General features: G+C 40.8%; 1 protein-coding gene across 4 annotated transcripts in view; it reads left to right on the top strand.

The window, feature by feature from the left end:
- The window catches only part of pkn3 (protein kinase N3), a 34,585-nt gene that overhangs the window by 10,866 nt on the left and 9,433 nt on the right, over positions 1-14,286 (top strand). Inside the window, exons 1-8 of one of the 4 annotated variants that reach the window (XM_072665259.1) lie at positions 4,599-4,869; positions 7,843-8,125; positions 8,972-9,126; positions 10,851-10,980; positions 12,098-12,249; positions 12,801-13,020; positions 13,187-13,369; positions 13,934-14,043. In XM_072665259.1, coding sequence (XP_072521360.1) covers positions 4,855-4,869; positions 7,843-8,125; positions 8,972-9,126; positions 10,851-10,980; positions 12,098-12,249; positions 12,801-13,020; positions 13,187-13,369; positions 13,934-14,043 — 1,248 coding nt within the window. In that variant the 5' untranslated portion in view covers positions 4,599-4,854. Of the gene's footprint in view, positions 1-4,598; positions 4,870-7,842; positions 8,126-8,971; positions 9,127-9,768; positions 9,953-10,064; positions 10,212-10,850; positions 10,981-12,097; positions 12,250-12,800; positions 13,021-13,186; positions 13,370-13,933; positions 14,044-14,286 lie in introns of those variants that run through there. The other 3 variants (XM_072665331.1, XM_072665353.1, XM_072665354.1) reach the window with 3 other exon arrangements.

Here is a 14,286-nt window from a genome sequence, read left to right on the forward strand (position 1 = left end):
TAGGTCATATTCCAATAAAATGAGGCCACAAGATAATATGTTTAGACCAGAGATAATATATTACGATCGTTAGATAATACATGGAGGCCATAATATAATAGATTTACTGCACCAAAATACTGCTGCAATAAAATGACATTGATGTCAAGAGATAATATATTGCATTGACAAGGCTAGAAAAATATTAGTAATATATTGAGGCCACAAGATATATTGGGGGCCTGAGATAGTGTGTTAAGATAAGATAAGATAAGATAAGATAGTCCTTTATTAGTCCCGCAGTGGGGAAATTCACAGTGTAACAGCAGAAAGGGATAGCAGGACACTCAGTTACAAAAATTTAGATAAATAAATAATTTACACTATATACACACAATATAGATAAGAATTAAAACAGCAATAAACAATATTATTTACAGCAAAAGACTCTTAAGGTCATTCATTTGTGTTATAAGTTGAACATTTCCAAAACACTTAGAGTAATCATTTACATTTAAACCTTAAACGTGCTTAAAACAGTATGGTGAGCTTTTAGAGGAAAAAATGAATTGTTGAATCGACGTTCGACTCGGTGACATGAACTGTTCTCAAGAATCGGTTCAACGAACTGAATCGAACTCTCCTTCACTATGAAACAGCCCGGGCGTCATTACGTAACGACGTGTTCGGAGCGGGCGCGTACGTGCTCGCGATGTAAACAAACGGAGCGTGCTGCTTATGGACGCGATTGTCGAGAAAATAAACAGCGGATTAAAGCCGGGTCTGAGACACAGCCCGGACAGAGATTATAGAAGAAGTCCCAACACAATCGGCTCATCGCGAAATGCTTTCTGTTTCCCCTCAGAAATGAACGTAAACACACAGAAAACCACACAGATGTAAATGAGCAAACGACGTAAATGCTGAGTAATGACAAGCTAAAGCAGTAGTTTCCTTCTTTTTATTACATTAACACTCTAAACTATCATAAATACAGCTTATAAAACACTACATAATAAATAAACAAATAATAAAACGCTAAGAAATGAAAAACATTACATTTCTATCATTTTTTTCTTATTATATTAGCACAAAACAATAATATACATACTGTATATATATTTTTGACTTAACGTGTACGTTATTTATTTATTTAATTGCTTAATTATATATATTATATATTAATTATATATATTATGTATTATATATATAATTAATTAAGCAATTAAATAAATAAATAGCATACACGTTAAGTAATTCAACCTAAACGAACGAATACTACATAATAAATACATAAATACACATTTTAAAACATTACAATGAATGTTTATGTATTATGTATATTATGTAATCTTCCTAACCCTAGTCTTAGCAGTAAAGCATGAGTGATGTGATAAGATCATTTCTAGCATTATTGTTTTTAACATATAACATTTACAGCAAGAAACTGTCTTAAATATATATGGTAGTCTGCATACATTGTCCCCAGCACACACACACACACACACACACACACACAGAGACTATGAGCAGACCTGTTCAGTAGTCTGTATGATGGTCTTATGTAAAACCTTTCGTTGGTTTATAATATTTTGATTCACTATGTGCTCAAGGCTTAGTCAGGAAGATGATACTTTAGGATCAGATCACTTGACATATGGTACATTGACTTCTGGCTCAGATATTCTGTGATTTCACATTTCAGGAGAAACTGGTTATCCTGCATTGTGTTGTATTGGTTTATAGCGCCCTCTACTGGCCCTCTGCGCAAAACCAGCCATAACCCACACAGCATTTTCTGGGTGGAACGAGTTCTCAGGCAGCCAAGTAATTTGAGCAAAGGAGGACTGAGGACTGCCCAATAGGAATGTCCTTCAGCTTATCTTAGATCAGACAGGCTTGACTCTTGCTGTAAGTTAACTGGCTAAACTGGCTGAGCGGTTGGTGTAGAATAGTGGGTAAAAATAACACCTTTGCTGTGGCAGACCAGGGCCGGACTACAGCAATAAGAGTCCCTGGGCAAGACTCCTAACACTACATTCTCCTACCTGTCTAACCTACCTGTGGTTGAAATGTTAGTCACTCTGGAGAAGAGCTTCAACCAAATGACATGAATGTTCATTTATTGGTTGCCCTTGATGGGGAACATTAGGTGAAAGGGAAATTCCACCCATTTCCCCCCAAAAATCAATATAATTTAATGATTTATAGTTATTCAGATGTGTTTGTTGTGAAAGGGTGTATCGTAGAGATATTTATTTAAGTAAAATGTTTAATGGTGGTGATAGAAACCAGAGGTCATCATGACTACAACACAAAAATAGCAATTTTAAGTGTCTTCTGAGTGTCTATGTAATGTTAATGGTGGTAAAATAGTGGAAAGTCTGAGAAAGTAAGCTTTCTTTGGGGACATAATTGCCATGAATACCTTTAAAACAAAGCATGTTAAGCCAGGAACATCTCTCTCACTGTCAGTACTAGCTTCAAACAGTGGCTCTGGCATCAGGCTGCATATTTGTAACCATACTACCTTTTCTAGGCAGTAAACTCTTCAGACGTCTGCCACTGTGAACAATTATGACCGTCTAACAGAGCATTTCGCACCCACTCACTCTTAAATTATGGCCAAAAAAAACCCCAAAACAAAAACAATTAAGTTCCCCTTTAATGACCGGGGCTTTTTTTTTAATCCATACAGCCTCTGTAAATGTAGTTCCTCTTTGGGATGCCTGATAGTGTTGTCCCAAACCAGTATTTCACAATAGCACATGACGCATTATGTGTGTAACAACAATGCTGCAGCAATGCTTCCTGTGGTGTGGCCTAAAATGAGCAAACATTAGTCCTCTGATATGGAAGAAAAAAGCAAAGCACCTGAGATAAGTCGTCTGGGGTTTAATTATAAGACCAGTGACCTTCATGGAGTGAAGTGGTAACAGTGTAACAGTAAAGAAACTCTAGCTGCTTTGTGTACATGCCAAGTAAATAACTCTGAGGACTGGGAATCAACAGTGCCAGTCTACTAGAAGGGGATGGAAACTCACGAACACAAGTCAGCATTTGATCCAATCTGCTACTATTACATTATTATTATTATTATTATTATTATTATTATTATTTTGATGGAGTTAGCCAACCACATCTTTTCCAACTGCTGCTGACTGACTATACACCCAGAGAGCAAGGCCAGCTGTTCTCTCTGAGGCTGTGGCATCACCAAGGACTGAACCAGCAACCTTAAAATGATAGGCCCAATGCATAGATGGCTGTGCCTCTCAGGAGCAATCGTTAACCACAGCAGTCACGTGGGCCTGATTTCTCAGAAACTGGACCTTAACTAGTTCCACGCTCTTCGATGCTCTTTATGGCCCATAACACAAAGCCTGTCCATCCAATACATAACATTCGTCAAAGAACATTTCACCGGTGTTCTTATGTGATTACGTGAAGTTGCAGATTGATTTTGTATTGGATCAGCCTCTTTTCTTCTGTCTGGGAGGGGGCAGAGGTGGTGAAACTGGCCACCTCAGGCTGTACTCTTTTAAACCATCAGTTTGAAACCAATCATTTGACACCTGCTACCAGCAAAAGCTGACCCTAGTTAGACAACCATATTCACCATTCGCACACACACTAGTAGCCAAACACACACAGTGACAGTGAGCACACATGCCCAGAGCAGTGGGCAGCCATCACTGCAGTTCCCAGTTCCCAGTGCCCAGGGAGCAGGGCAGGGGCAGTTCAAGGGCCCAACAGTGGCAGTCCTGGGTACTGAACCCACAACCATGTCATCAATATCCCAGCGTTCTCACCCCTGAGCCACCATTGCCCAGTTAGATGTCTCGGCAAGGTGGCTGAATGACCCTGACCCCTCATTGGCTATAGGCGTATCTTATGGGACTATGCTGGTAATGCATTTTGATAAAAAAAACAAAAACAACAACAACAACAAAAAGAAAAATAAGCAGAGTGAACATCTTTAAGACCAGGGATAGACAGGGCAGTGGTGGCTCAGCGGTTAGAGCGCTGTATCGATAACAGGGTTGTGGGTTCGATTCCCGGGCTTGGCAAGCTGCCACTGTTGGGCCCTTGACCAAGGCCCTTTACCCTCTCTGCTCCCCGGGCGCTGGAGTTGGCTGCCCACCACTGTGTGTGTGTGTGTGTGTGTGTGTGTGTGTGTGTGTGTGTGTGTGTGTGTGTGTGTTCACTACCACAGATGGGTTAAACGCAGAGGACCCATTTCGCTGTACAGTGACAAATACATGCACCTTTACCTTTTAGATTATTGACCGGGCCAGTGACCACAATATTATCAATGGCAAAGGTGCGAATAGCTAATAAATATATACAAATAAGAAATATGTACAAATATGTCATATATTAAAGAAATTAAACGAAATACGACAATATAAACACAACTAGGGGCCTCATATCCAGACGAGCCCGCCCTCCCGTTGATTACGCAAATCATGGTTGGTCGGTGGCTGTGATTGACAGGTTCGACAGCCAATCATTTGCCAAGGAGGCGTCAGGGGATTTTCAAACCTCAGGAAAAGAGGAGGAAAAAAAACTTCCCAAAAAGTACCGGTCACTCCTAACGACTCCCGTCGACCTGCCCGTTTCTCCGCCAGCCTCCGACAACATATGCACACACTGAAAGGGTCGTTATGGGTGTTTTTGTATTTAGCTAGCTGGCGAATTCGTCTCGACATGTTTTCAGCTGTAACGTTTAATAAACACGACTGAGTTTAGGAGCGAGGAGCGAGGAGCGAGGCGGCGAGGCTCCCTTTACCCCCCCGGAGCTCGTCAGGTGGCCGGTCACCCTCCAAACCGAAACCTGCTTTGTTTGACACTTTCCCTCCCCGCGTTTAGGAGATGTCCGGCGTGACACTTCAGGTAAGGACCAGGACGGAGTTTGACGATCCGTATGTGAGAGTAAGGGTAATGGTTAGCGAGCTGTGGCTAGCAGAGCACGGGTCAGTCAGCTGGCTGGGCGATGTTGACGGGGCTCTAGCTAACTAACTAACTAGGGAACTGATAAAGCTAGTTAACGTTAAAAACGTGCCAATTCCTCTTAAATAACTAACTAATTTACACTTATTATGAAAGCTCCCCCTCCAAACGCAGGTCTCAGCTCCGTAAGAAGCTTAGGAAAAATCTCTGCCTGTAGAGAAAACATATTTTCCAGCCTGGTAGGATTTTAAAACCCCCCCAAATTCCCATTTCAGTTGGATAAGGCTTTTAGAGTAATGATGATGGGGCTTGTATGTCGTGTTAAGGTGTATAAGGTGTATCAGCGCAGAGTTCAGAGTTTCAGGTTCAGCAGGTTTGTCAGGGCTTGGCTTGCTCTGGTACAGAAAGTTGGGCTGCTGTTATGGTTGAATTTAGGAGTTTGTGTTCTTGTAAGTCTTTCCAAGTGTAGCTGAAATCCTCTGCCGTGTCTGAAATGATCTTAATGATGTATTTAAACACTACATTACATTAAATACTCATTTTAAAGAATCAGCCTTGTATAATAGTTGGGATAACATGTAAACACTAAAGCAAACTCTCAGTTTCATAATTTATCTCTAAATGTAATATGTATAATGTAAACACTCTTGTTTGAGAAGCATCAGTCGTATATGTAAAATGTAAACACTACAGTAGACACCCTAAATATAATTTTTAATATTTGTTGCTGTCATGCAAAAATAGCCTTTCTAACATTGCCTCTAAAAAATATATAAACTTTACATTCAAACATAAAAATCCTTCTTAACTTTACTTCCTAAGTATTTTTATTGGTCCATTCATCATAACATTTTGTCACAGTTTAAGAAAACATTGGTCAGATTGCTAGCTACATCAATAATAAACACATCAAACTGTTGTTATTAAAAAAAAGGCAAGCACCATTTCCAATAATATGCCCCCTATAAGGAGGTCTGCTGAGCGTACATGCAATTTTAAAACATATATACATATATACATACATATATACATGCATATATACAAACATATATACATACATAAAACATATATAATACATACAATACATACATTATAAATATATAATACATTTATATCTTTTACTTGGCCCATTCATTCAGCCTAACTGAAAATGTCTGCATCTCCGAATGCCTGTTAATAGCTTATAATATGTCCCAAAACAAACAAACCCCTACTACACTCAGGCCCGTGTGCTAATCCTCTTTTGAGAATGCTCAATCTTTGAATGTTGTGTTTCTCTGTAGAGTCTGCAGTTCACACAGAGTACTCCAGTAATGCAGGGGCTTGGAGCGTTTTGTGTTATCAGCAGGATTCAGTGTATCACTGCCGGTTAGTGATTTAGGCTAGATGTGACCAGTTCCCCTACTGGGATGGGCGCAGCACAATAGGCACTCAAATTTAGCCTTTTGCATCATCCTTCCTTCAAAGGCATCCTCCTGGGATTTACGGAGCACTGTCTGAATCATTTGACCATTTCTGGTAGTGATGGCCTGCGGTATCTGGCCTATGTGCCCTGCTTAACTTTTACCCAATCCAGTGGGTAGCTCAGCAATCGTTCAATGAGAGGGATATTTCCATTGATGGTTGGTCTAGTGTTGGAGGAATGATGTCTTAAGTTCATTCTTACAGTGTTTTCTGAAAATATCACACAATCAGATGCTGTTTATCTTTGTATTAATAAAGTTATTAAATAAACTCATTGTTCCTGAGTGCTGCCACTCTGTACTGTAAAATAATGTGTTAAAAACATGAACAGTCGCTTGATGTTTCTTGGACTGTTTCGCTCTTTTCTTAAAATGGCACCAGAGTAGAGCTGGGCAATATGACAATATTTTATCGTATTGTGGTACATTTTGTTATCATGTTACACAATATACTTTTATGAGTGTATCGTAGATGTCGTTAGTGCCACATTTCGCTACAAAGAGTGTAATCAGTCTTATTTAAATGAATTGCGTGCAGCATATTTTGAGTAGAAATCACGGTACTCAGTATGGTAGAGTATTTAAATCTCGTTTTTTTATACGCTGTTTTGTGCATTTTGTCTATGTGACTAAATATTGTGGTAATTACTGTATATCGTAAAAATGTCTTGATATAGAATTCTATATCTCCCAGCTCTACACCAGAGGATACTTTACACAATACTGTAATGCTGTAATACTGTCACTATTTTGTATGGATTTAGTTTCTGATAGTTGATATGAACGCTACCTGAAGCTGAGTAGGTCTGATCAGATTTTCTGTGGATATCTGCTCAATATCTGCTTGATGGATCATCTCCAATAAAATATTATACTAAAACTGAAGAGTTTAACTATTGTGGTTATGGTTGCCATATCATGTACATTTGCTTATTTCTATTACTGAAACAAAAAAACAGAACAGAAGCTAGCTTGAAAAATAGCTTCAAATGCAGTTTTCTTGTTTACTTATTTAATTATTTTTATTTAAGCTTTGGGACATTTTACATATAGAATTTAATTAATAATTTTTTTCTCGTTTTACCTCGTTTCTAATTGTTTTTATTCCTTTAGTGGTAAAAATACAATGATAGTAATCAGAACAAAACCAATAAGGGGAAACATTTTTAAATGACGTATATGGTGATACTGTGATGAATATCATACCGTTGTCACCCTAATCGTAAAGGTATACTAATATAGACAATAGCTCATATTTCATTTGAACCAACTCCGTATATCTTATTTAGCTACAGAAATAGTCGGTTCTCTCAGTCAAGATTTAATTTAATAATAATAATAATAATTTATTATTATTATTATTATGGCAATACTTAATAATAGTAATGATGATAATGATGATCATAATAATTAAAAAAAATGATTCAAACCTTTTATCATTGTGTACCTTCAGAGTGGCTCCATGCGGATCCTGGCCGAATGTGACCTCCTGGACCCAGAGTTCCAGCAGCGGCTGGAGGATGCTCGTGCCCTCCTGAGGCAAGAGATCCAGCGTGAGCTTAAGATCAAAGAGGCGGCAGAGCGGCTGCGACGGGCCGTCACCAACAGGAAGAGCGCTGCTGACGTGGAGGGCCAGCTGCGTGCCTCCAGCCGTAAGCTGGAGCAGCTCCACTGGGAGCTCCAGGAACTGAATGCACGAGCAATGGCCATGGAAAAGGAGACCTCCACAGGTGAGAGAAGTACAGCTATGAAGGTCTGAATTGTGATTACGTCTTCCATGTTTCACAGTTTGATACTGCTCTGATATTTTGAACAAAATGTCAAAGGAAAAAAAAGACTGTGTCTATATACTATGCTAATAACAGAGCTGGGAGACAGGAGAACTGTGGCACATGATGTGACTGTGAGTGGTTGTTGGTATTCAAACAGTGCAACTGCATTTTTTGCATTGCAATATCACTGTTTTGATAGATTGTTACACCCCAAATTATTTTAGTTGCTGTCCTGCAAAATTCCAAATTGTATTTGTAATTATTATTTATCTGCCCAGTTGATAGATGAAGGAAAGCCCCATCTTTACTTCTATTGGACGTCAGTGTAAAAAGAATAATTTCTGAGCATTTCTATGCATACATAGCCAGTATATGAAGGAGCCAGTAAAAGATACAGCTGTCAATTACATTAGGTCACTAAATGTAAAATTGTAGACACGTTTTTGTGTGACCCCGAAAGTGTGCAAGTAATTTCAGTTTTCACTTTATCTTGTTTAATTTCTGTGTTTATAGTATAGATGTCATAGTTTCAAAAATTGGCGAACAGAGTGAATAATGATTGTGAGGCCAGAACTAATAGCAAACCAGAAAAACAAGCTCAGCCACTCAAAACACTTAAAACCAACTTCAATCAAAAGATGGCAGTGTCTGAGCACATGTAAGGTGATTAAAGGCTGTAGCACCTATTACTTATATTGTTCTAATGATGTTCCTGACTCCATGACAACTACTAATGAAGATAAATCAGAGAGAAAGGCTTAAAGAGTGTAGTGTGAATGATGTGGTGGATGTGTCTATTTGCAGACACTGCCACATCTCCAGACCCCTGCCACTGGGAGGACTCAACATCTCCTCTGGGCGGCCGCATCCGCACCCTGCGGAAACAGCTCACCATGGAGCTAAAAGTGAAGCAAGGAGCAGAGAACATCATCCAGACATACGCCAGCAGCTCGGTGAAGGTGAGAAGCTCCTAAGCTCCTAAACTCCTGCAGTGCCACTCCATCACTCTGGCTATGATCCAGTCAGAAGTTCACTGATCTAATTCGGTGCTAGTGTTTGGAATTTCTGGAAATCATCTAACCTTTTTCAATATTATAGATTCGATTGTGTCATTATCATAATTGGTCCAGTTTTTATGGGTTGGGATGCAGCCAAAAAACTGCTGCAGCCTTTGTGGAATGACTATGAACCTTCCTCCATTTCTCAAGGCTTTCTATTCCCCCTCCTCCCCCTCCTTTAAACCCCTTTTATACTGATGGTCCATGACCTCTAGAGGAGCTGAGATTGTGTTAGAACCGCCGTAGAACACTGTGTCCTGGCAGGATGTGATTTATGTTGCTGCTGCTGCTGCCATCCTGGAAGCAGACAGCTTGAGTACTGAGCTCGCGTCTCGCTCACACACTCTGACACACTCTTTTACTTACACACACACACACACACACACACACAGACACATCTCCCACGTGCATGTTAGGCGGAGAGTGCAGCCTGGTTCTGATTCGGTTTCTCCCGTGCTGGGCCTGGCGACAGCAGTGGGCCATGTGACTCCAGGCCGACCAATGCCGTCGCATTCTGGTTTGGGCCGGCCAGCCAGGCTGGGCAAAAACAGCAGCAGCACTGGCACAGAGCGATATAACTCTTGTGGAGAAAGAAAAGGAGTGAGAAGAGAACGAGTGTGTAGAAGAGGCAACTGACCGAGAGAGGGAGTGAAGGAGAGAAAGATGGATGGAGGGAGAGAGAGCGCAAGTGAATAGGATGCAAGGACACCACAACAATAAGGAGAAGGTGAGAAATGGCTTGTCGGGTGCCGATGAGGGACATGCTGCGGTTTGAGTTGAGAAGGCAATGCCTGGGGTCCAAGCACCAACACAGCAAAAGCGTGACCGTGTCCACCTAGGGCCAGGAGAAGGACCTTGACTGCAAAAGAGAACGTCTGATGGGGAGAGTGGAAGAAAAAGGAGATGTCATACAGCAGTGTGAAAGTCCACAAAAGATGACTGATGAGCTGCTAAACTGCCTAGAGCGGGGGAGAGCGCTGTGGACGGTAGTGTTTTCACCCTTGTTTTTATCCTATTGATTGGATTTAAGAAAGGGAAAATGCCTTACAGTCTATAGTAGAGTGTCGCCTGCCAAGTGACTGCATGTCCTTTGTTTACATTACCATACTGCTTAAAGATGCATTCTGTAGGGTTACAAACACTGCCCCCTACATGTAGTAGAGTCAAAACAATGCCTCAGTGATATTTCTCGTCATGTATGTTTCAAAACAAAGCTGGAAAAGGGAATTTATTGGATGTTGGTTTTTCCCATTTTATAGTTACTTGATTGAATAGTATAGAATTTAGCTTTGAACGAGGTTGGTGTTACTCTCCCATGGTATTTTGGGAGCTGTGCTTTGAAAATAGCACAGTCAGGGTTGTTTCTACAGTATGGAGCTGAGTGTGCTGTACACCTGCATGACCGTTGTAATAGAAATGATCACAAGAGGTAGGAGGCTATAAAAAGCAGAACAACTGATCTGTTGGTCATCATGTTACTAACGGAAGGTCAGCTTGTGCTTTCTGACCTTACATTGCTTTCTCCCTCTCTGTATCTCACACACAATCTCTCTCCCTCTCTTTCTCTCACTCTCTCTTTTCATTATCTTCCTTTCACTGATCTGGCAATCTCTCCCTCTTTCCAGGACCGAAAGATGCTGTCCACAGCCCAGCAGATGCTGCAGGATAGTCGGACCAAAATCGAGCTGCTGCGCATGCAGATTGTTAAAGTGACCCAGGCCAGAGAGGGAGAGCGAGAGGCCACAGACCAGGATGGTGAGCAGATGTCAAATCTTAAAATGTTGCCAAAGAATCAGTCACAGAAAGACAAATGTTACAATGATGGAAATAATTGGAAACTGTAGCTGCAAGAGGTTCCCTGTTCTGTAAGGGGAAGTACAACAAAAGTGCTTTAGTGATCACTGTCTTGCTTCTCAGCATGGTCATTAATCAGGATGTTCCTCCAGGGCAGGCCATTCACCTCTTGATTTAAATGAACTCCAAATGAATTTGAAGATTTATTTATTTATTTTTTAGCTTATTTAATTTTGATGTTAGTACCTACATAATTGAATACCACCTACATATTTTTGCCATTCCTCTTAAGATATAAATATATATGCAGTTTATTCATATGTCAATTAATACAGTTGAATATGGGTATAGTAATATCTTGCACACCAAATGTGAAAATGTGACATTTTATCTGTCCAATTTTTTCGTACTTTTTCATGCGACCTGACTCGGAACAAGCATTGCTGTTTCTGGCTCACACATAGTCACAACCAAGATCAAAAGTATGCGTTTGTCTTAAGTTCCAAAAATAGCTTAAAAGCATCTCTTACTGAGTAACAGACATGCAGGCAGTGTGCAAAAGTGCTCCTAAAGTTCAGCTGTGTCCAAATACCATATGCTTACATGGGACTTGCTTTCCTCTTTGTGTTCCTTGATTTTGCCTGTAGTGCGTAGCCTCTCACAAAAGAGTTGGATCCACATCACTACTAATCTAGACTTTATTTTGTTTCTCCTTTCCACAATAGAAAGTAGTCTGCCCAATCTCACCCGCAAAATATTGTTTTTGTGTGGAATTAAGCCTGTTTGCATTCACAAATTTAGATTTGTGCCATTTAGCCAATTACCCAGGCCACTCTTTAGTACTCCCCCCATCACATGTAATGCTCCCGACACTGAGTACTGACACATGCCACCACCTCTTTTTGAGCTGCCGCCAGTGCAATGTCCCCAGGTAACCAACGCACTGAGAGGACTCCAGCTGCTGATGGCAAGCAGATTACTTGGAATTTATTTCACATTCAGTGTATAACATGCTTAATACAGCCAGACTAAGCATATGGAAGTTTTTGTTAATCTCTGAGCTGGTCTTTACTCATAGGCCGATCGTCTGAAACCATCAGTCCCCTTGAGTTGCGGATGGAGGAGCTCAGGCACCACCTGAGGATCGAGGCTGCAGTGGCAGAAGGAGCCAAAAATGTTGTGAAGCAGCTTGGGGGACGCAGAGTTCAAGATCGACGCGCACTGGCTGAGGTAAGCCAGAATTTTGCCTGTTCAAACCCAGTTAAGCCAGAGTCAGAGTAAACATGTAGTTCACATCTTGCTGAGAAATGGGTATAATCAAGGTAAAACCAAGGTAGTATGAATTGATCAATGATTGATTGGTCAGTGGTGCTCCTCACTTGACTTCAATGTCTCCTCTGACTTGGTGAGTGATCTTTCTGTTCTGTTGTTTGATGCTAAACAGAGCTCAGGGTAAAGTGATCTCAAATTGCCAAATTAATTGCACTGTTGCCAATGTTCTTTTTGTGAATTAGCTTTTCAAAAGCCTCTTTGAGTTTGTATGATCTTTTGTTTTCAATCTCACAGCCACTGCTGGATTAGTGTATTTTGGTTTTACAGTGTGGTTATAGTACATAGCAGCACTGCCTCTTTAATATGCTGAATGTTGTGCAAGCACTTCTGTTTCTTCACTTCCAAGCATGTGGAATTCCTTGTTGGTTTCACCATTTTCTTTAGTGCTCTAATTAATATAAACCCTGACCAAGGCTGCATTTGTATGTGTGTGTCTTGTGTATCTTCAGGCTCAAGCCAGTTTGCAGGAGTCCTCCCAGAAGTTGGATCTTCTGCGTCTGTCCCTGGAGCAGAGGCTTGGAGAACTTCCCCATGATCACCCTAAACGAGCCGTCATTAAAGAGGAGTTGACCGTTGGGGCCTCCCCTAGTGTCGGCCTGCAGAAGGACCGGCTGCACTCTTCTTCATCTGCTTCCTCCTCCTCGTTCTTCAAAGCAGCCAGCCTTACAGGTTGCCTAAGATTATGTCTGTGTTTAATCAGATTTGAGATTTTTAAATACTGACATATTAGAATACCAAAATACAGTTCATTGTGAACTATGATTGATAAGAGATGTTGTAGTAAATGCGCTTGTAAAGTTGTGCTCAATGTTTGAGTGTTTGTTTGTTTGTGTAGGTCGGCTGGAGGTTAGGCTGATGGGTTGTCAGGATCTCTTGGAGTCGGTGCCAGGCCGTTGCCGGGTGTCATGTACCTCCTCCACTCCTGGCAGCCCTTCCGAGGCAAAATCCCTGAGGATGCGGACTGGCTTGTCCACTCGCAGCACCAATGGCAAGACCGCAAAGACTGACGAGCTGTCCAGTGAGTTGCAAAGACATTAAGTGACTAAACACTTCATAGAACAGGCTTCAGCAGTTAATGATCTTGAGTAACATTTATCTAGCTGTTTACTACTTTAATAACAGTTTAAAAGAGTGGCGTGTCTGTCATTGCCAGACTGTAGTGCTGCTGAGAAGTCACACAAGACCTCATCAGAACTGTGTAATTCTGCGTAGCCTAAGTCATATTTGTGTTAATATATCTCAGCTAGTCTGCAAATGCAAAAAACAGCTCTCCATGAGGGGGAGATCACATATTGTAATTTGTATTCACAGCAGTAGATGAAAAGAGAAATGCACACCCCACTTATAGTGGGAGCTGAAAAGCAAAATAAATACCAATTTTCATGTAGTGCTGCTTTAGCTTATGACCGTTTCTTTCTTAGTTGCTTGAATCCAAAGCTAACTAAACTGCTTGGAGTCCGAGATTAAGATGGTGTAAAATGGGGTACTTAAAATGCAACTGTGTAATGGAAATTACTTTCTGTATATGTATTTTGAGGTACAGATACAGTGTTTTAATTACAGTTTATGTTCTACATTGTAGCGGAGATCAGTGCAGTGTTGAAGGTGGATAACCGGATGGTAGGCCGCACACACTGGCGGCCAATGGGTAAAGAGGCCTGGGATCAGAGCTTCAGCATCGAATTGGAGCGGGTCAGTAATGCAGAGCCTGCACAATGATTGACTGATTGATTGACTTAAAGATTAGTCTCTAAACCTGAGCCAGTACTCTTGAGCCTTCATGCTGACCTGTCCTGAAAGCTATTTAACCCCTCGAACCCTAAGAAATTATAATGCAGAAACTACTATAAAGTATTTGGTAACCATTTAGCAAATTATTTTGTGCCCCACAGGGTTCTGTATTAGGGTTTATGAAACTGATGGTAATTGTGGCAC

Source organism: Salminus brasiliensis, chromosome 1 (genome assembly GCF_030463535.1).
Source record: "Salminus brasiliensis chromosome 1, fSalBra1.hap2, whole genome shotgun sequence".
Taxonomy (NCBI): Eukaryota; Metazoa; Chordata; class Actinopteri; order Characiformes; family Bryconidae; genus Salminus; species Salminus brasiliensis.